This window comes from Porites lutea, chromosome 3 (genome assembly GCF_958299795.1).
Source record: "Porites lutea chromosome 3, jaPorLute2.1, whole genome shotgun sequence".
NCBI lineage: Eukaryota > Metazoa > Cnidaria > Anthozoa > Scleractinia > Poritidae > Porites > Porites lutea.
Genome location: NC_133203.1, coordinates 32133139 through 32154530, shown reverse-complemented (window position 1 = coordinate 32154530; position 21392 = coordinate 32133139). Strand labels below are relative to the sequence as shown.

Here is a 21392-nt window from a genome sequence, read left to right as displayed (position 1 = left end):
CAAAGCAACCTTCATTGACACAAGTAAGACGCCCATCTTTGAGTGGGAAGTCGCAATTCTATTTATCCATCTTTGAGTGGACAAAGTAGTGCTTGTGTCAATGATATTTCAAATGTTGCAACAGTCACCAGGAGATAAACAAGAATATTATTCAGGAATATAATTTCCTTAAACTTCAATTTGTCGTTAAGCTTCGAACACAAGGATAACAGCGTTATTCGATGACAAAGCAACCTTCATTGACTCAAGTAAGATGCCCATCTTTGAGTGGGAAGTCGCAATTCTATTTATCCATCTTTGAGTGGACAAAGTAGTGCTTGTATCAATGATACTTCAAATGTTGCAACAGTCACTAGGAGATAAACAAGAATATTATTATAACAAGAATATTATTCAGGAATATAATTTCCTTACACTTCAATTTGTCGTTAAGCTTCGAACACAAGGAAATATGTAACGGCTTTATTCGATGACAAAGCAACCTTGATTGACACAAGTAAGACGCCCATCTTTGAGTGGGAAGTCGCAATTCTATTTATCCATCTTTGAGTGGACAAAGTAGTGCTTGTGTCAATGATATTTCAAATGTTGCAACAGTCACCAGGAGATAAACAAGAATATTATTCAGGAATATAATTTCCTTACACTTCAATTTGTTGTTAAGCTTCGAACACAAAGATATATGTAACAGTTTTATTCGATGTCAAAGCAACCTTCATTGACACAAGTAAGACGCCCATCTTTGAGTGGGAAGTCGCAATTCTATTTATCCATCTTTGAGTGGACAAAATGCTGCTTGTGTCAATGATACTTTCAATTTTTGAAAATGCCACAAGGAGATCAACTAGACGATTATAGAGTGTTTTTATATTGTTACACTTTAATTTTGTATTGTGCGTCAAGCACTTGGATAAGGGCTTTATTCGATGATAAAAAGCAACCTTCATCTTTTAAATATTTGTCTTTGTAATGCACTACCAGAAAACTGCCTCACTAAGCTCTCTAGTTTTTTCTTAACCAGGCTGTTACAATAATATACATATACATGTAATACATGTATTATTATTTTGATATAAATATTTGACATTTTTTTTGGTCTTTATTTCTTTGAGGTATAATGATGCAGAGAGCAAAAACATGAGGGTATTTTGGTTAATAAAGTGTGGGGAAATTTTGGGTAAAAGAAATGGCCCAAAACAGAGAAAAAAGGTAAGTTGTACACTTTTCTAAGTTTCTTGAATTTGGTATAGTGAAACCCCGCCTTACGGCCACCTGAGTAATACAGTCACCTTGTTATATAGCCACTTTTTTTTGGCGGCCTGGCAAAAACCACCATACATTTTCTTGTAAAAAAAATCCTCTTTAATACAGCCACCTCATTAATATGGCAAAACTTTTTTGGCCCATTGATGACTATATTAATGGGGTTCCACCGTAGTTTCTTGGTATTGCCAACAGCTGCAATCCCCTAATGACATGAATACAATAGATTGAAAAGCCACTAAATAATACCCACACCAAAAACGGGAGCAAACCAACAATACTTTTAGCAACACCAAGAAGCACTCTTAATTCCTTTTCTACAGACCTGCACATTTAACATGCTTTCCTTTTGCTAGGGGCCATTTTTCAGTACTGAAGTCAGGGAAGTACCCACGCAGACGTGGTAAGGTGGCAAAATGGAAAACTTGAGGAACACAAATTCGGACAAGATGCCAATTTGAGAGCTAAAAAGGTAGGTAAAATACATGTACATTATTTTGTTAATGCTTGCAGTGCAAATATTTCCACTGTGTAGGCTACGTCATCCACTAAGTGATTTATTTAGCCTGTCCTGTAACAGAGCTGTGCTTTGGCAATGCCTGGTGGCCCCTGTTGCATTATTGTTGCTCTTGGGTGACAAGGAAGTCTTAGTTTGTTCAAAAACATTCATCCTGGGTAACTGGATCTTTCAGGTTAAGGGCACAAGGCTCTTTCATTTTTTAAGAACACAACTCATGTTTTGCATGTTTGTCTTATGCATACATAATTTATGATTGTTATAGAATGCACGAGTGCCACACCCTACCCCCTTTGACATTTTTAATGTTAACAGTGTTGTTGCCATTTATTTAAGGGGTTTGATTGTAGTGTAAATTGCTCAGAGCAGAGAGCAAGAACCAAATCTGAAGATTCAAAATAGTCAGAGTGACTATTTTGCCAGACTAAACTGTTGCTGAAGAACAAAGTAAATGTTAATCAAATGTTTATCACACTAGTCATGCCACTGTGACTAAATAAGTTTTTTTGGTGTTCAGAAATTGAGGAATCGCACAGACGTGTTGGACAAGGCACAACTTTCTCCGAATGACAAAGCCAAAATAAAGGCTTTATTAGACGTACACAATGCTATCCAATTTATGTCTTTGGAGGAGAGTGAAGACAATGAAGAAGGGGGCCAGCTATCCACCACCCAGGTACATCAGGCCACTATGCTCAGAGAGGTCAAAGTTAAGAAACATCAATGCTGTTCTTGACGCCTTTTGTGAGGCTCACATGTCAAAGAGGCAAAAAAAAGAACAGCCAGGAAAATAACCAGAGAGGTTGATAAATACTTGTCAGACAGACCAGTACCAAATAACTGCCCTTCATGGGCAGTATGCCAATAATACCGCCAAAGTAACAAATTGCTACAGTGATCGCTACTATGGCAACTGGGAATAAAAGGTCCAAAAATGATGCTGTGCACATTATGTCCAGAAAATGACCTTTAGCCGAAGCACAAAATGAGATGGCATAGTCGCTCTACATGAGTATAAAATTCTACTTTTCCCCTATTTTTCACTGGTTTAAAACCTATCATATTGTTTTTCTCTTAATCAAGAAAGTATTTGACATTTCTAGTTCACTGGGCAGTAATTCAGTCTTCCCTGCGTTTTACTAACAACGAAACCAAATGAGCGAGAAGCCCTGTGTGACTTTTGGGTGCCACTTGCATAAAGTTGAAATTTGATGGTCAACAGTGACATTCTCTCTTCAGGACTCTGCTTCCACGACCACCATAGTAGAGGTCACTGTAGCAATTTGCTTAAAGTCCCTAATGTATTATCGGCCTTCTTTAGTCAGGATGACCCTGTGATGATCAACTCTAAATTGCACAATCTTATTGGAAAGGTGATAAGAGTTTTATTCTTTAAGACAATCTTTACTCGACTGTGTTCATTAAAATTGCTGAAATTACAGGATAGTCAATGGATTATCCTAAAACTATAAAACAGGGAGTGTAAGATAGATGCATTGTGAAAGCGAGGCGCTTGTTAAAGGTGCACAGTTCGTGATTATTATTCAAACTCAAATGTAGGCAAATTCTGGTAGACTACTTTGTATGCCACCAGGTCTAAGTTGTGTCCATGCAGTTACATCAGAGTGGCAACAAAAAGTGAGACACATATGTAGAGGTGTTGGCTTATACATTTGTATATAAAGCCTATGGTTAGTTTTGTTTGCATCACTGTCGTCTTTGTAGCAACAGTCTGATACTCCCCAATAATAGCCTCTCATCAGTTTGTGTAGGCTTTAACAATAATTTTTGGGGATGATCCACCAAGTACTGGTACTTGCTAAGAAAAATTAAGGCAGCAGTTTAGATTCCCTAATGAGATTTTATGCAGAAGTAAAACTTTTATTTGTAATATTGTTCTTATTAAATTATGTAATAATTTTGCTGTGAACTACTTCTTGGAGTTATTTTGGAATGGAAATGCACGTTACTTATAATAATGTTAGTTAATTAATTATTATACAGTCAAACCTCTTTAATACGGAAACCAAAGGGACAGAACCAAGTGTCCGCTTTACAGAGATGTCCGTATTATAGAGGTAGGGAATGTATGATTGTTGGCATTTCTGGAACCAATCGAACTGTCCGTATTAAAGAAGTGTCCATAAGAAGAGGTTTAATAGACTGTATAATTATTATGTTAATTTAATCATTTCAAGGAAACAAAATTGAATTTTGTCAGTTCTAAAAGGATTATTTAATAGGCCATTTCCGAGTTCCCCGGGCCTCTGTTTCAAAACGAGGGTAGGTGCTCAGCGTTTGATATGGAAATCTTTTTTCATTCTCATGCAAATAAAACTCATTTTCACAAGAAAGGTTGCGCACCTAGCCTCATTTTGAAAGTGAGGGTTTTTGGAACTCGGAAGTGGCCTATTTAAATGGAAAAGTTTCAGTTTTGGATATAAAAACTGTAGAAAATAGGAATACATTGTAAGGAGCCTCTTTTTTATTGTGAAAATATTTAATATACATATGTACATATTATATGAAAATGGAGAGAGAATTATTTTAATAAAATCTTTAGTCCCAAAAATGCACCTAAATATGACTCTGCTTGATTTGTGTGTATCAGCGAAAATGGGTCATTGTGGATGTATGAAACGGTCCAGGGTTCTCTCACAAACGTCCACTTTTTTATATACCGGATAGAATGAACATAGGATTCGAAACTAGATTGTTAAGTAAAGTTAACACATTTAGGAAATCTAGTGAATAATCCACCGAAAGTGGAATCTGGGTGAACATGAAGGCTGCAGAAAGTAAACCGATCAAACTGAGTTTCCGCATTCATTCTTCCGGGAACTTAACGGATAATTGAGTATCCTCTGAATTTACGAGCTGCGGAAACATGACGGCGGTTAGCGTTTCCGCAAGAGTAAACCTGACGGAAACGCGAGTATAAGGGATGCGTTTAAGCGCCTCCGCAGAAACTGAAACATGACGGATACACGTGTTTCCCGCAACGGTTAGGTACAATTCCGTCCGCGGATATTCAGGTTTCCGTGAGGTAACCGTTACAAAAACGGAAACGGAAACACCTTTTTTCAACCTGTGTAAGTAGTTTTGACACTCATGTAAGATGTCAGCCCGTAACGCAAAGCGCTAGGTCTCGACGATCTTACGGAAAAATAGAGGACGCTGAACAGTCTATTCATGTGTGGTAGTGTAGTGGTGGTAACCGAGAGAGAAGAGGATACGAAAGGTCTGGTTTTGAGGTCCGGGTTCGTCTGTGGTTTGCGATCTTCTTTCGTTTTGTTAGAAACGTTCTCAAAAACAGGTGAAAATCTTAGGTGGCTTTAATAAAAACGGCACTGACCGTTTACGATAAGGAAATTTTCGCCGTCGTAGTTGCACCTACTTTCTTGGTGGCGGTGCCTTCACACGATCCGCGAGATTTTATACACTCCGTAGCCAAAAGAACAAACACTCAAACACACACAAACAAACAAAACACTCACGCAAGCTGCCCCTCCCGCTTGCTGCCTCTTAAATCTTGAAAGACTAGGACCTAGCGACAAATCATGCTCGGTATCATCGGAGATCTGGGTACTAGTTACGTCACAATCATAGCAACCACATTCGACTTGCACACCAAGTTGTTGTAAATATCGGAGGTCGGAAAACATCTGAAAACATGGGGAGTACGATAGCGGGAAAAAACCGAGCTAAGATGGCTGAGAGCTTGTGGAGAGACACACACTGTAAGTTTTGCAAAATGCAGTTTCGTTTTGCATTCTGTCTTGAAGAAAGGGTTAAGTGTGATCTCGCGCCATTTTTGAAAACCTCATGATATTCGAGTCAAGAATATTCGAAGTTTACTTTTCCACAGGGGAACGTATTTCACACAAAAGCTCTAAAAGGTTCCTGCTAGAGTCGTTTCAATCGGGGATGTCAGTGACATTGAAACTGATTGTTAAGAATCTTCGATCGATGAATGGCGGCGTTTGGTATGGCGCTGTTCGAGAAGTTCTCGAACGTTTACTAGGAATGCTGAAAATGTTGAATTGCACTTGTTTCAGTCACTGTACGTGTCATTCTTACTGTGGTACACGATGTATAGTCTAGAACAAAGTTTGATTTCTTAACCTTCAGCATCGTTGAAGGCGTTTGTTCATAGGTACAGTGTATTTCAGTGCATTACATGTAGCCGGGGGGGGGGGGGGGAGGGGGAGCCGGGGTACGCCATTAATATTTTGGTATCTAAAGGTGAGCTGCTGAGGGTTTGAGACTCTGACCCTGTTTAGGACAAGAAAATTCTTAAAATAAATACCCTGTTTAGGCAAAACAGTTGATTTTATTGCCCTCTTTAGGACACTGTTTAGGACAGACTTGCAAGAAATTGTATACCCTGTTTAGGACAGTCGCATGCAAAATTATATACCCTGTTTAGGACAGAGAGGGCAAAAACCATACCCTGTCCAGCAGCACATCCCCGTATAGGCCATGTAAGGGAGTAATGCTCCCCCCGCCCCCGCCTGAACATCACATGTAGTTTATATAGGATGATAATTGGATATTAAAGTATCAGGGGAACCAACCAGTGGATAGCTTTATCAACCTTTTAAACAACTTGGGCCTGGTCTTCATCAAGTGGTGGTAAGGATTTTGCACCAATCATGTCAAGAAAGCTGCTCTTACAAGTGTAGGATCACTTTTCCCTATAAATTTTGGAAGGATTTAGCTGAGATAGAGTTCGGTTGTTTTGATACAATGATAAGTTGTTTTGATACAAGTCTATTCAATACCGAATATCACTAATGACTTGTGGTAAAACCTCAATGTAGCATGTAACCTTTGAGTGTATGATGAAATCCCAAACTGGAATTCCTGCAAATGGCAATGTAGCAGTACAGTTGCATAGTTATGTACAGTCTGTAAAAAAACTGAATTTTTATTTTTGCAATTTCAGTCACAAGAGATGAGGTGATCGGTTTGTTAGGAGTGTTTGAAGCAGAAGCTAAGGGTGAAAAGATGGACAGATCAAAGTTTAGAGACTTTTTACACAAAGAGTTTGGATTAACAGAGGACATTATGCTGGATAGAGGTTGGTACAGACCTTCTTTCCAAGGAGTTACACTGGACATTATTCAGCTAAAGAGACTTAATGTGCCACAAATAAAATTACTTTATACTGATATCAACACCAATGAAATACCAGATGATCTTTCGTGCAAAAAATATGAGGTTGTGAAAAAGCCAACAAACAAGCAAACAAAAAAACATGTTCTCTTCTCACATGGAAAGAACCATTACTTGGTTTAATACAGTACAGTGGAACTCCGTTAACACGGTCACCAATGGGCCAAAAAAAAATTGGCCATAATAATGAGGTGGCCATATTAACGAGGGTTTCGTATAAAGGATTCCTGGATTTCTAGCCATGTAAAATTTCCTTCTCTGAGTAAAACTATCACTGAATTTTTCCTTTGATTCAAGATGGAGGTGATTAAAGAATGTACATGATTGTTATCATTATTAGTTTTTTGTTTCAGTGTTTAGAGTTTTCAATGAGGAAAATGATGGAAATCTGAGTATGAGAGAATGGATTATGGGACTATCAAAAATCAAGGGAACACCCAAAGAACAAATAGATTGTAAGTAAAGCAAATGTTCTCCACATAATTTAAAGTAAATGTCATTGTTTAAATTGTATTATTTTAACAGGAGCTGTTTAGAGAGATGAGTCTATGAATTTTATGGAACCTCAGAATGAAGAAATTAATATGCAAAGAAAATTAACGTATACAAATTATGCAGTTGCAAAACGAAAGCCTGAAAACAGACTTGCCAGGATTAATAAGCCCTGACCTCTGTGATACCAGTGCAGTGCTCTAACCAACTGAAATAGCAAGCCAACTGGGAGCTAGTACATTGTACATGTACATCCAGAAAGATGAAGATGAAATGATGAATAATATATGAATTTCATAGAACTGGGAACCACAGAATGAAGAAATAAAATGGATCTTTCACTCATAGTAACCAAGTTATATAGCTGGATGATTTAACTTTTATATCTGTGGATGAAATTCTGTGGCAGCATTTTATGAAATCTCTTTAGCATAACTCAAGTTGCATAAATGTTGCAGAATTTTTTGAGAGCAATGTTTTACAATATCACGGTATTAGTAGTGAAAGACTGTGTCCATGTTTCCCTTTTGTCTTTCAGTTTGTTTCAAAGTGTATGATATCAATGGTGCTGGGTATTTAACAAGAGAGGGAATTCAACACTTGCTGAAAGACTGTATGGTGAAGGTCAGTACTTGGACGTGACCACTATGTGTTCGGTTTGACCTTAGTTATCTTTTCTTTCTTGTTGTTGTTGTTTTTTTTTTTTAAAACTCAGTTGGTTTCTTTTTGATCGTTCACTCAGCCTGACCAAGCGGTTAGAGCACTGGACTTCTACTTCGGAGGCCCCGAGTTCAAGTCCAGTTCTGACAGGAAACTGGACTTGTTCTTGGTAGTTCCGAGTTGAAATCCTCGGCCACACTTGCAAAATAGACAACGGGTTCACCTACTACCAGTTGGGATTTTTAACAATGTTATGTTCCATTTAAAACTATTTATTATTATTATTATTATTATTATTATTATTATTATTATTATTATTATATCATTGTGGGATATGCGTGTGTTCTAATTTTGAATTGTGTGATTGGGTGTAGTACATGCATGGTCAAGTCTGTGGTGGTTCTCACACTATTGTGCAATAAATTTTCAAATTGACCATCCTCAAGAGTGATATTAGTGGTTTTTTTCTTTTGTTCTGTTGTGAACATCTAACTCAGTTTATCAGTTTGTGCTTTATTTTCTGTGGCTCATTTGGGACCAGTTAGACATTGGTTGTAATCAAGGTCAATTAGAAAAAAAAATGCAAAGATACAAAACATTTATTACCATCTGTAGTAATACCACATATCATATTACCACCTGTAGTCAGGTAATTTTGTTTTTCTTTTGTTTTTGGGTATGGAAATGTATGCTAATGAAGTTAAAACGAAGGAAAAATAACAAATTACCGGAGATAAAAATTAACTACAACATATATACATTTTCAATTTTTTTTCCCAATCAGTCAGCAACAGAAGAAGACGCTGATGAAAACGAGAAAGAAATTGTTGATATCGTAATGAAGAAAATGGTAAGTTATTTGATCTTTCCTGAAGTAATAATGCTCAGTGGAAGAGATGTGGCAATTGTTTCAATTAATTGTCAGTTTGCATCGAGCGCTGCAAGAGCAGAGGCCTTTTTAGGCTTTTGTTTCACCCGTAAAACAAGAGGTGAAAAAGGGGCCTGCTCTTGCACGCTAGCTGGTTTATTGATGGCAATTAATTTTTGAAGTTTAAAAAACAGCACTTGAAAACGTGTTTGTATTAATTTGATTTTGCAATGAACATATAAATGGCCAAGAATCATTCATTTCTCTGTTTTGTGTCAAAACAAGTCATAAACTTGAAAAAGATTTTATCATGCCAATCATGTTTATCTTGTAGGACGAAGACCATGATGGAAAAATCTCACCACTGGATTATGAAACTGCTGTTTTAAAAGAAGGCTGCCTTTTGATAGAAGCATTTGGAAAGTGTCTGCCAGACCGCAAGGTATGATACATGTATATGCATCATGGCATGCAGTGCTTTTGGTGAAGGAACTGGATGATCTTACCCCCTGATGCTTTGCTAGTACCTCACTTTAATTTGTAGCAATTCAAACATTATATTATTTGTAACAAACTTATAACGAATAAATAAAGTAAAATCTCTATTCAAGATTTGCTGGTCAGTTTTATAACAAAAGTAAAATAGAGCTGTAATAAAAGTTAAAATGCTTACTTTTTTTCATGGGTGACATTTATATGGAATTAATATTTTAAATGAAAAAAAAAAGAGTCAAACTAAAAATTATAAATAATAATAATAATAATATAATAATAGTAGTATTAGTATTAATAGTGATAATGATAATACTTAAAATAAATAAAAAAAGTTACCAAAGCAGTCCCTAAACCTGTTAGACTAAAAAAGTCCTGTAATTTCTTGCAGATAGTAGACGAGTTCATTCAAAAAAGTATGCAAAGAATGGATCAACAAAGCTTCAATCATTATCAACTTGTATCCCCATCACAGTGACTATCAAGTTAATATAGGTACACTGTATACAGTGTATATGAAGCAGTGAAGGGATGGAGCATGGACATTTGTAACATAGTTTGAACATAATTGTAAAATAACATACTGACAAAAATAATGTTCAAGAAAGATACCTGTAAAAATGCAGGGTGAAAGACCTTCTTGCAGTGTATAAAAAGGCAATATTATAGTAATGATTGAGGTCACCTCAAGGTTGCATTTCTTATTCAAATAAAATGTACATTTTAATTGTTTTAGATCACTTATGTCATTGTCCACTGTGTGCCATAAATAAAAACTTAATTACTGTTATTGATGATAGCCTTTCCGTGGCCTTCCTATTTGAAGGAAAAGGGAAAGTCCGCGCGCACTCAGGCTACTACTGCAAAGAAGATTTACCTCTTCCTTCCAATGGCCAATCAATGTCCCCCTCCCCTAAATTGCCAGGCAAGAAGCAACAAGGAGCAGTTTGAGTTTTGATCCTGTAAGGTCTGAAACTGGGCGTATTTTAGCCTTTTGAATCTGAAAAACGAGTCAGTTTTGTGCTGTCCTAATCAGAGGGTACTGTACAGACAGTACCGCAACTGATCCCCGACCGCAAATGATCCAGAGACCGCAAATAATCCCCAAAATGGACCGCAAATGATCCTCGACCGCAAGTGATCCCCAAAGTCGACCGCAAATGATCCCGAAAGAAAAATAGGAATGACGTGGACTCAATTTAGCGGATCATCGTGTCGATTTTATTATTATTACAATAAGTTAGATTAAAAGCTAAATTTTACTTCTCAAATAAATATATGAATAAAAACAAAATGAAAAAAATCATTCAAGAGTATTAAAAAACGAAGTTCGTAGGCAACACACGACTTTTACCTCATGCCCGCGGGGACCTCATGCTAAAATGTTGCTTGTTCCAATGACTTTTTTCCGGCTCTGGCGGGTAGATTATACCTCTGAAGAAAACGTTTTGACTGAGCAAATGTGATTTTTGCCGCTTATTTCATACTGAGAGGTCATGACACGCATTTTCTGCGGTTATTGTTGTTTCCGGTCGGCATGATTTGCCCTTTGATGCAAGAGTATTTCCTTTGACCTCTTTTGAAATGCAGTGCTCTTCATTGCCGCTAAATAAGGGTTTTAGGTTGTTTAATTTTCTGCAAAGTGCCTCCTGGATTCGAATGATCATAAGCGATATTCTTTTAGTCCGTGAATGTGACGGTTTCCTACATTATTTTGTCACGCAATAACTACCGCTTACCGGGCTATGCGTTTCTCATTACCAGGTTTAGATTCCTGGTAACTGTCTTCAGCAAAGCACAACAAATGAATATACATAAAAACGCTAATATAACTATTCACAACACGTTCATGAGATGTAAGAAAGTTGCTATTTCGAAATAAACCGAAACCTGTGGACATTGATAAGTTCGGGGACATTTTGACTTGTGTTTATGTTAAATCATGTCTTGTTTCGTAACGGGCACCTAAGTTACGAACAAATGTTTTGCTGTTTTGCACGTAAAATTAACCCTTCAGAGAAAAATCAAAATGAAATATTCTGGCTGATTAATTTCACGCTTTCAAAAGGATCAGTAAAGTCAATAAAGCTCTTGTTATGTAGAGGGTGCCCGGCTTTGTATTCCTCAGTAGAAAGGTTGAGCTTCTAGGCGTTAAATAATAGAGTTTTTCTGCGTAACGTCCTGCCTGTCTTAAATTTTTCAAAAGACGAAACATTCTTTAAAGAAAATTGAAGCAATCGACAAAGGAAGAAGTATACGGTTAATACCATTCCTTTTCAGATTTATTCCATTTTTTTTTTTTTTCGCCTTGTATAAATTGACCTGAGATGTAGCGTCCTCCTTCCCTTTTTCTTTAAAAAGCGAGAGAAAAAGGTTTCTTTTTCATAATCAGTCCTTTTTTGTAATCAGTCCCATAAAATCCATTCCATTCCTCAAGTTTTCACGGGATCATTTGCGGTCGACTTAAGGGATCACTTGCGGTCGAGGATCATTTGCGGTCCATTTTGGGGATCATTTGCGGTTGGGGATCAGTTGCGGTACTGTACAGTACCTTAAAATTCCAAAAATAAGCCCCTCCAAAAATAAGCCCCCAAACTCATAATGCAGAAAAAAACCCTCCGTTAAATTGCCCCTCCAAATATAAGCTTCCCCCGGAGGCTTGTATATGTAAATTGCCCTCAAATACAAAGTAAAACAACACAAAAACAGTAAGATTCCTTTCAACTATGAGGCTAGCCCAATCGATTTTAAAACACAAATTTCCCTCCGTAGATAAGCCCCTCCAAAAATAAGCCCCTCAAAAAGGGCTGTTGAAAAATATAAGCCCTAGGGCTTATTTTCGGAATTTTACGGTAGTTTTTCACTTGGGTATATCAGCTGACCAGTATCACCTGACTTTTGCTGGCTATGTTAAACTCTTTATGATTTGGGTCCTACTGGTATGTTTAATTCTGTACTATTTAAGTTAAGAGTGTGTGTCTGTAAGGACAGATACAGTTTGCTACAATTTTTTTTCCACAATTCATTTATTACGCTAAAGTAAGACAATTCATATCACCACATTACTCTTTTATTTTTTGCCAAAAAATAATCTCTCTGTATTTCAAAGAAAAATGCATGTCATAAACTTCTGTTACAATCTTAACATGCAGCCGCGACTCTGTGCAAGTCATTTAAATTTCGTAGTATTAAAGAGAAAAAGAAAAGAGTCCAAATAAGAATGTTGAGAATGTTGAAAAGTATGCAGCTTATCAGAAGTGTTTTTCTTTTATTGAAGTGTTTCCTCAATTTCTGTTCCAGATTTGACTTCTATCATAGTAAAACTACAACTACAAAACTTGTTCAAAATGAAAAGTACAAGTAGTACTTCATTGAATAACCCCCCATTCATTTGGAACATCAAGCAATCCTCATTGCAGAGGACGTGCACAAGAGTACAAATTAGTAGACATAAAATAGTATTGAAGTCCGGGAAATGATTTCCCTTGATTACTGTAAAACTGACCTGTATTTTAAAGCGGCCACCTTTTAGTGGTGGCAGTCACCTTTTCTGAGGTCCCAATGAATTATTTTTTATTGCCTTTACCTATACAGAGGGGGACATTGGGGGGTACCCAATACCGCAATACCGTAAGAAAAAATGACAAATACCGAAATACCGCGTCGAAAATCGTCTAAATACCGATACCGCATATTTTAATCACATTCATAATCGGTTCCGCATACTTATGGGGGCTTCCATCTAGCGCGTTTAATTATCTCAGGCATTTATGCACCAGATGTCCATGTTTTTTTAATATTTTGGTAGTTGGCAAAATTTGGCAAATTTTCACTGAAAAGAACCTTTTGGTAGGTCGACCCAACAGCTAACTAACTCCAACAAAAATAACTCTTGAAAGCGCGAAAAAAAAAAACAAACAAACAAACAAACAAACCGACCAAAACCCTTTCCACGCACGTCTAGTGCGAGTTTGGATGAGTCTATAGTCTAGCATGTCAGTATCTCAGGGGTCAACTATCTCGACTGTCTCCCCAGTGGGGAGGAGCGTTGCGTGACGACACTAAAAACGGCTGAGTAGCAGACTGGCACACGTACACAGATCGAAAAGCCTGGTAAGGTAACTTGAGATGACTCATTATCATTGGATGCAACAATAATCACATTGTATATTATCGACCATTAACTGTCACAAAATGACCCACAATGGTTTAATCATTTACCGTTATGTCTCAAGACTTCAAAATATTAACTTTTATTGACCTTTATGTCGTACTGTGTTTTGCTTTGCGTATTGTATCGAAAAGAAAGCGCAAATAAACGGTACCGTAATACCGTGAACAATCTTATTTCACCGAATACCGTCAGCCAAAATGATGAAAAACCGCGTACCGCAGAGCTAGATGATACCGCAATACCGCACGTTAAAATTAAAATTACCGAAATACCGTACGAAAAAAAGCCTAATACCGCGATACCGTAAACCCCCATGTCCCCCTCTATACATGTATTAAACAATCACTTTGAGAAGACGTACCATACCAGTGCAACAGGTTGCACTGTGTATGGTATCAAGTGGTCTTTAACTTTTTCTTTTGGCCTAAGAAGAGGTAGAAACTCGTAGAATAGAAATTTCAGTCTTTGCCTACCTTCATTTTCCTGAATAACTCTCACATAATTTTTTTTCAAACCTGTTTTAAATGGTGAACCTCTATTAAAGTAGTCAGTATGCCATTTCCAAAGGGTGACCGCTTGATACAAGTTTGACTGTATTCCTGACAAATGCAAAAAAACTCATAATACAAAAATGGTTGTGATTTCTTTAATTGTGTTTTACTTAACCTTGCAAAAAATTGGTTTCCACTTTTCTTATTTAGTGGTAGCTTATTTCAGGCAATCAGAGCGTGGGCACAGAGCAAAGAAAAGTAAGCAGGAAACACCCGTGATGGCCATGGGCTGGGGGTTGGAAGACAAACATATCCCACAGACATGCATTCTTGTCCATCTCTTTGCATTTCCTGCCAAATTCACTATCTGAACACCTGAAATAGACTAATTGTGTAACTTGTTGTTAACTTTGTGTTGTTGCTTTGTAAACTTTACTTCCAAATGTTTTCATTTTCATGTGCCTTTTCAAAATTTAATCAAGTCACTGAAAGCTGTATTCAGTAAACACCCACAGAACCATCACTAGTATCCACTTCTCATGATCAGGTGACCAATTATTTTTTTAAGGGAAGTGTGCACAGCGCCATGGTAAGAAAATTTGGAATATCTGATGCATCCAAGAAATTTTGGTTTGGAGAAAACTGTCTGTATGTCTGTCCGTCCATATATCCATCCATACATATGACTGTCCATCTGCAGGGGTGTGACACTGATCACTTGTTTAATACAGAAGGACAATCAAATTAAAATGACTTTGAATTTGACCTGCAGCTGACTGTTAGCAGTTACTGCATGAAACTACAAAAATTACTTTTAACTGTTATGCTATTATATTAATATCAAAATATCTGCATCAATATTAACTTTGATTGTTATGTGAAAACTTTTTAATCTAACTTAATTTATATATATTAAACAAAACAGTCTTAATTGACCACTACAGAAAATACTATGTAACATACCATAATGCTCTTTGTCTGTCATGCCTACCATTTTTTTAAATCATTGTTTTTCTTTTTTTCATCTGTAACTTTTGACAATAATGCTTGGGGGACAAATTTGCTCAAAACGAAGCAGTGATTTTGTCATTTGTGTGTAATGTCTTTGACTAACATGCTAATAAGTTCCATTGAGAATATAAAGGATGTGTACAATCGACCCCCGATAACTGAAACCTTCTAGGGAAACTGAAAAAATTTTGAGTAAGTGGAAGTTTGAAGCAAATACCCATCAATAAGGATAATTGGGATGGGGAATGAATGCAAGTAATATGCACACTAGCTTTAACATTACTGCATTCAGGTTTACTGCTACAAAAGATTCTTTTAAAAGGAAGGTGATGTTTTCTAATTTTTTTTTAAAATCATGTCACAATTGTCACAGAAGGTTTGCCGTATTTTTCCCCCATCCTGTTGCCTGTTAAGTTTGCTATTGATTTTTTTTTGACAACAATCCCTATTGACAATGTTATCTTCTTTTTTAGTACTTTTCACAGTTAGCTGAACTGTACTGTGTACAAACACTGTCACTTGTTACTTCTTTGTATCCTGGAAACGTGTCAAGTGCAGCACCTGTAGATTGTTAATAATTAGTTTGATCAGTATTTATTTAAGATTGATCATCAGTTCACTTTTTTATTATCCTCACAAGAGATCAAACTACAAAAAGCACTGTATTGTGCATGCTTATAGCTACTGAACCAATGAATGAAGTTCATCTATGGTTGTATGTATCTAAAGTGTTGCAGTTAACATTTTTCTTAATTTTAATTTTTTCTTTATTGTGTGGTTTCAAAAATTATCCATACCTCCCCCACAGAAGGGATTTTTCCTTTGAACCTCTCCCCCCACCTCAGTCAAGCTTTATACATTAATACTTAAATTTTGGGGCTTTTGAGAGCCCCCCACACCCCCAGGAATTTCCAATCCCTTCTGTGGGGGGAGTATAATGGATATTTTCTGGAACTACACATTTCTAGTTTTTTTAAAAAAATAATTATAAGGAAGGGAGCATGTGGACCCTGGATCGGAGGGTTATCAAATGGTAGGAAAGTTGCAAGTGCTCCTTGTGGATAGAGAAAAGGGTTAAGGGGATGAGAAGGGCTCTCTACTGTAGATGAGCAGCTTTTCTTTCTGCTTGTTATTGTATTTCCTTTTTCTGGCTTCATCTTCAGCTGTCAAGTTTTACATAAGTTACACATAAATTGGGTGTAACATTCTAAACTATAGGTCTTTGGAAGGGGCACCATTTCTCAAGGTATATGAAAGGGGTACCTTTCCTAGCATACAAGGTATATATAAGGGTACAGGGTTGGACCTTGGGGCATGGCCTCCCTGTAAAAAAAAAATTAATGCTGATTTGACCCCTCCCCCTGGTCTTTCGAACAAATACATTCAAGTGTCACTGGCAACAACCACACTCTTTCATTATTTTTCATTAAGAAATAAAAATTTCTGTTTAACTATTTTGCGGGGTCAGGTTGCCTTCTTTATTGCATCGCCCCAATTGGGAGGAGGCAGCCAGTTGGCTAACTTACTAGCGTGGCAGAGGACTTGACATCAAAATGACTGAAAAACAAATCCTGATCAGCAAGTGGCCGATTTGTTTGGTTTATATTATAAAAGTTCTTGATCTGGCTGCCTTTCTCTCTCTCTCTCTCCCCCCTTTTTTCCCTTCACGAACGTCAGCAATAATGTCCAATCTTGACCAGACTTATTTGAAAAAAGTGAACATCTTAATTACATTAGATGCAAAAAGAGCAGACAAAATGTCCAGCCATCTAAGAATTTGACCGGACAAAACCTATTTTTGAATGGACATTGTCTGTTTACCAGCCGTTATTTCAAGCCGTGAAATGCTGCAGATTGCAAGACTAATTAATGTGCTTGGACCACTTGCAGTATGCTGCTTTTTTGAGGCATCAGCAACATGAACTCTACACACTAGACACTGCTGAACTGGTCATTAAAACTGTGTATATAAGGGTTTAGGTGTGTGGATGTTAACTTAAATTTCAAAATTAAATCAAAATTCAGAAACCATGAGAAAGAAATTCAGAAAAGACAGTTACATTTCATACCTGTGATTAAGTTGTGAAGGTTGCAATAGTTTGTACCATAATCAAGGACAGCATACCATAACTCAGAAGTAGAGTAGCCCTGTTAAAAAAAACAAAAAACAAAAAAAGACACCGTCATGCACACTATATGACACTTAGGGGTGATCCTGGATTTTTTTTAGGAGGGGGTGTACTTGTCTCTTGCTCTACTTCAACACTAATAAACCACACAGTTTTTTCTCAGGGGGGGGGGTGCACGCAGCCCCTGCACCCTCCCCCTGGATCTGTCCCTGACACTAGTAATAACCGAAGGTTAGGGAGGGTGGGGAAAAGGTAAAAAACAATCAGAGGTCAAAGATCAAAAGGCTTTTGCTTCAACACTGTGCTTTGCATAAGTTTAAGCATATTAGTTTCATCTCAACCCACCACACCAGATTAAAAGTGATAGAAGGCTAGCCCCATAACACACATGATCAGTTACAACATGTGCATTACATTCATGCACATGTAATTGTGGCCATTAGCTACTTCATAATAACATGAACTTAGGTGAAGTGTCACCATTTGCTTCAAAAAATAAATAAATAAATAAATAAATAATTAAATCCTCAATGCAAGAAGTCATGCTTCATTTTCTTCTACACTAGTCTTCGGCATGCAATATCACATGAATGTGAAACATTATTATTTTGTTGTGTCAGATAAATACACATCACCATTACCTTGTATACAGTAAGTCAAATGTTTTTCTTAGATGCAAGAAATCACACCCTTTTCTCTTTGACACAACAGGTAACATGTCATGCTTATATGACATATATAGCTGCCGATAAAGTTGCAATTTAGTGTGCACAACCAACATAACAAAAACTGTGAACATTGTGCCCTCTAAAGAGAGCTATTTTTTAACTAAATGTCAAGGTCTGGCTTACCTCCATATTGCAGAGTTTACTAGTTGAATTTGCCTTGACAGTAAATGTGAGGTCATCAATGTAGTGTGCTTTTGGGGTTTCGTGAGTAGCTTTAATCTGAGTAGCGGTTACTCCCTTCAGCTGCAAGTTAATTTAAAAATGTTACGTGTTTGGAGCCTTCCTAGCCTGAGAAAACAGCTGATATTTCACCATGCCAGCAGCTGCGTCGCTACCCAGATCTGAACAGTGCTTCTGACTAGATGAAGCAAATTTCCAACCGACCAGAAGCTCTATGCAGATCTGGGTTGTGCCCGTCAACAGTATGGAATTTTTACGCTTGTTTCTCAGATGTCATTTCGTGGGGAAACAACAGATGGCATAGTGAAAAGTTGGCTGTTTTCCCAGGCTATAACTCCTTTCCTTCCCTTAAAATTGTCGAACTTGTTCTCTCAGCTAGTCATTCAACAAGCTGCAAAGTTGATCAACATGGTGCAGGCAAATGTTGAACAATCCTAAACCATGAATAAATAATATGAAGTACAGTTTTATAGTACCACATTTTTTTGCCATTGGATTTCACTAATGTAATACTGAGACTGTGGGTGAGAATAACATTTTTCAAAACAAAAGTAAACCTCCTTAGTAGTACTTTTACATCTAGAACCATTGTACAAAAGTTAGGTGTATTGTGCTGTGTAATCTAATTCTAACCTTTAAGCGTGCTAGTGTTCACGAAATCCTATCCTGTGACCATTCAAATAAACCCCTCTGACCAGGGTTTTAGCCAAGAGGTATTTTTGTGTGCTTATCGTTATTTTACACAAACCATCCTGTTGAAAATCTTCAACCATTCAGTTTGATCATGACCTTGTGGGAGAAAGACCCACTACAGGACAAAGTACATGTACAACTATGATAGTACTAACACTACGAAGATCACAAAAATCCATCACGTCAAATAACGGCGGATATTTCAGCCACATTTTCCAAATGGGAATTAACATACAAAGTTCAGCCTTTGGTCACTATGAGAAGGAAAATAATGATAACTAAAGATTACCGTGTATAAACACTTTTCACCACCATTTTTGCAGTTGTCATCTGATTTCCATTTGTCTATTTGCTTCAAAATGGCATTCCTTACAACAGTGCAATTAACTCCCCATGTCCTGCAACAGAGTGTCAAAATGAGATCTATTAAAAATGCTAATACCTAATAATGATATGATAAGGGTAGTACTTCTCTAAGCATCTTCTTAGGCAAACTAAAGGTTTTCTTTTGTGAAAGATTAAGATCAGTGTTTGACGAGGACAACATAAGACAACATATAAAATTGTTTGCCCCAAATGCCAGAAGACTACAGTCTCCTTTTTTAGCCATGAAGTTTGATATGCCTGATGGGTAGGTAATTTTCTCCTTAATACTTCATTCTTGTACTTTATTTTTATTTATTATTATTATTATTATTATTATTATTATTATTATTATTATTATTATTATTATTATTATTATTATTATTATTATTATCTCTTTTATCACAGTCTTTGCTGGTGTTCTTTGGTAGGGCTTTGGGTAGGGTCTGGCTTTTCTCTCTTTATGTTTATAGGGGTGGGGTTAGTTCTTGCTTGGGTTGGTTTTACATGGTTTACCCCCCCCCCCACCCCCCACCTCCAAAAAATTGCCCAATGATTGTCCCCCTTTTAATTTGGTACGGGAGCGGGGGAGGACGGGGGGGGGGGGGGGGTGTGTAGGAGGGTTAATGAAACCTTTTTTCTTTCTTCCGAAGATTCCGACAAAACAAAAATTACCCAATTTAAGTGTGCACGAAGATTACAGAATACTAACAAATTTCTAATGCTGAACTGGAAATAACTCAGTTTTTTAAAATTTTTGGGTGCTCGATTTCCATTACTCTGACAGGTTACGCAACGAAGTTTTTCTTACCATTCAATTTTACAAGATGCATGGAGACTTCCGCGAGTGCAGACTACATAGAAGCAAGCTACAGCCAGGAATGCAAAAACCCCTTTCATCTTGATCAAAATTCCAAAAATTATGCACAGACCCTGAGAAACAAACGCTGATGCTGCCTTGCACTACGTCACACAAAAATCTCGTGACTTTGTAGTCAGGTCAGGACTTCATGTAAGTGTCCATTTACTACTACGAATATATAACGAAGCAAATAAAGGGAAATATATGAAGACGTACATGACAGGCTTATCCAAGAGATGTTTTTGAGCATGATGGGAAGTGGTCTGATAGCGGACTGGGTCCCAACATGTGTTCTGCATTCTTCCCTTTTCAAAATGGCGGACAAGTCAGGAGGAGATCAATCACCGGAGAAGATCGAGTCTTTACAAGAGCAAAGCGGCGATAGAGAACCTCCAGATCGTCAAATTAATGGCACTACTGAAGAGGAGCCTGCGAGGGGAGTGCAGCCTCCAGCATCGGGCAGCTCTAAAAAGAAGAAAAAGAAGAAAAAAGGAAAGGGCGATGAAGGAAGTAGTGAGGTTCTTTCATCGGAATCTTTAACTTCTTCGGTTGCAATGAACTTACAGAATCTTCGACAACTTCAGAATTTACAGAAGAGCTTTGAGCGTCTGAGAGCAGGCGAGGCAAAAGCACCGAAGACAACAGAGGAGGCCTTAAGAAAGAAATATCAATTTTGGGATACCCAACCTGTGCCAAAGTTAGGTGGGGTTTGTTTCGACTTGCATACTTTGTCATTAATTATCAAAATAATTGGTTTTAATATTTATAGTCTGTGTGCACGCGACGAATTGAAAACTAACAGACAATAATTTTCCGCGTTCTTTATATTAAGTCTACATTTTTCTCTTTAGAGATATTTATATTTACTGGTTATGTTTTCATTTTGAATGCCATCAAATGTTGATGAGCTTGTGTCTTGGTTCTTAGTCTTTTGATCTTGATTTTTATGTGCTTCCGTTTTAAACAGGTGTATGTTTTAAATCCTTTTTAAAATCATTTTCGTTCAAATTGTCCTCAGTGAATGGCAAAATGTAACTGATCACTTGACTACTATCCTAATACTGACATTGCTGCTTCTGTGGTGAACAATTTTAAGCTTGTCTTTGGTTTCATTTAAATCTCCCTTTGCTTTTGTGTATGACAATAATTTGATATTATAGTGGGTTCTAATTAAAAGAAAAATAAAAAGTGAACAAAAGGTAAAACCGAACAGTGACATAAGCATTTTTTTTACCATGCTTTTTCTTTAGTTCATTAAATTGCTAAATATCATTAAAGCATTAAGTGTGCC

The 21392-nt window shown here is 37.1% G+C and overlaps 3 protein-coding genes and 1 long non-coding RNA gene across 4 annotated transcripts in view; 3 read left to right on the top strand and 1 right to left on the bottom strand.

The window, feature by feature from the left end:
• The first annotated feature begins 1086 nt into the window (after positions 1-1086).
• LOC140929630 (uncharacterized) lies at positions 1087-4362 on the top strand. Its single transcript, XR_012164758.1, has 3 exons — positions 1087-1209; positions 1620-1735; positions 2298-4362. It is a non-coding gene; the product is annotated as an uncharacterized lncRNA (long non-coding RNA).
• Positions 4363-5387: 1025 nt separating this feature from the next.
• Positions 5388-10139, top strand: LOC140929629 (calaxin-like). Its single transcript, XM_073379375.1, has 7 exons — positions 5388-5520; positions 6729-6863; positions 7312-7413; positions 7989-8074; positions 8895-8960; positions 9313-9420; positions 9862-10139. The coding sequence occupies exons 1-7, from the start codon at positions 5454-5456 to the stop codon at positions 9946-9948; spliced, it is 651 nt and encodes a 216-aa protein (XP_073235476.1). The 5' UTR covers positions 5388-5453; the 3' UTR covers positions 9949-10139.
• A 5413-nt stretch (positions 10140-15552) lies between these two features.
• LOC140930940 (uncharacterized) lies at positions 15553-20205 on the bottom strand. Its single transcript, XM_073380656.1, has 5 exons — positions 20051-20205; positions 19166-19274; positions 18127-18246; positions 17216-17294; positions 15553-15707 (listed from the first exon to the last, which is right to left on the bottom strand). Exons 1-5 carry the CDS (start codon positions 20137-20139, stop codon positions 15616-15618), a joined length of 489 nt encoding a protein of 162 aa, XP_073236757.1. The 5' UTR covers positions 20140-20205; the 3' UTR covers positions 15553-15615.
• A 183-nt stretch (positions 20206-20388) lies between these two features.
• LOC140930939 (glycylpeptide N-tetradecanoyltransferase 2-like) overlaps positions 20389-21392 on the top strand; it is a 30196-nt gene continuing 29192 nt past the window's right edge. Inside the window, exon 1 of the mRNA XM_073380655.1 lies at positions 20389-20803. Within this exon, the coding sequence (XP_073236756.1) occupies positions 20416-20803 (388 nt within the window). The 5' untranslated portion in view covers positions 20389-20415. The remainder of the gene's footprint in view (positions 20804-21392) is intronic.

What these genes read in the sequence shown, in the direction of transcription:
- LOC140930940 (XM_073380656.1), bottom strand. Translation starts at nt 20,139, where the DNA reads ATGAAAGGGGTTTTTGCATTCCTGGCTGTAGCTTGCTTCTATGTAGTC. An exon ending in GTGAAAAGTGTTTATACACG is followed by an intron (nt 18,247 to 19,165) that starts GTAATCTTTAGT and finishes ATTAACTTGCAG; the next exon opens with CTGAAGGGAGTAACCGCTAC. An exon ending in GTAAACTCTGCAATATGGAG is followed by an intron (nt 17,295 to 18,126) that starts GTAAGCCAGACC and finishes TTTTTTTAACAG; the next exon opens with GGCTACTCTACTTCTGAGTT.
- LOC140929629 (XM_073379375.1), top strand. Translation starts at nt 5,454, where the DNA reads ATGGGGAGTACGATAGCGGGAAAAAACCGAGCTAAGATGGCTGAGAGC. An exon ending in ACCCAAAGAACAAATAGATT is followed by an intron (nt 7,414 to 7,988) that starts GTAAGTAAAGCA and finishes TTTGTCTTTCAG; the next exon opens with TTTGTTTCAAAGTGTATGAT. An exon ending in AGTGTCTGCCAGACCGCAAG is followed by an intron (nt 9,421 to 9,861) that starts GTATGATACATG and finishes AATTTCTTGCAG; the next exon opens with ATAGTAGACGAGTTCATTCA.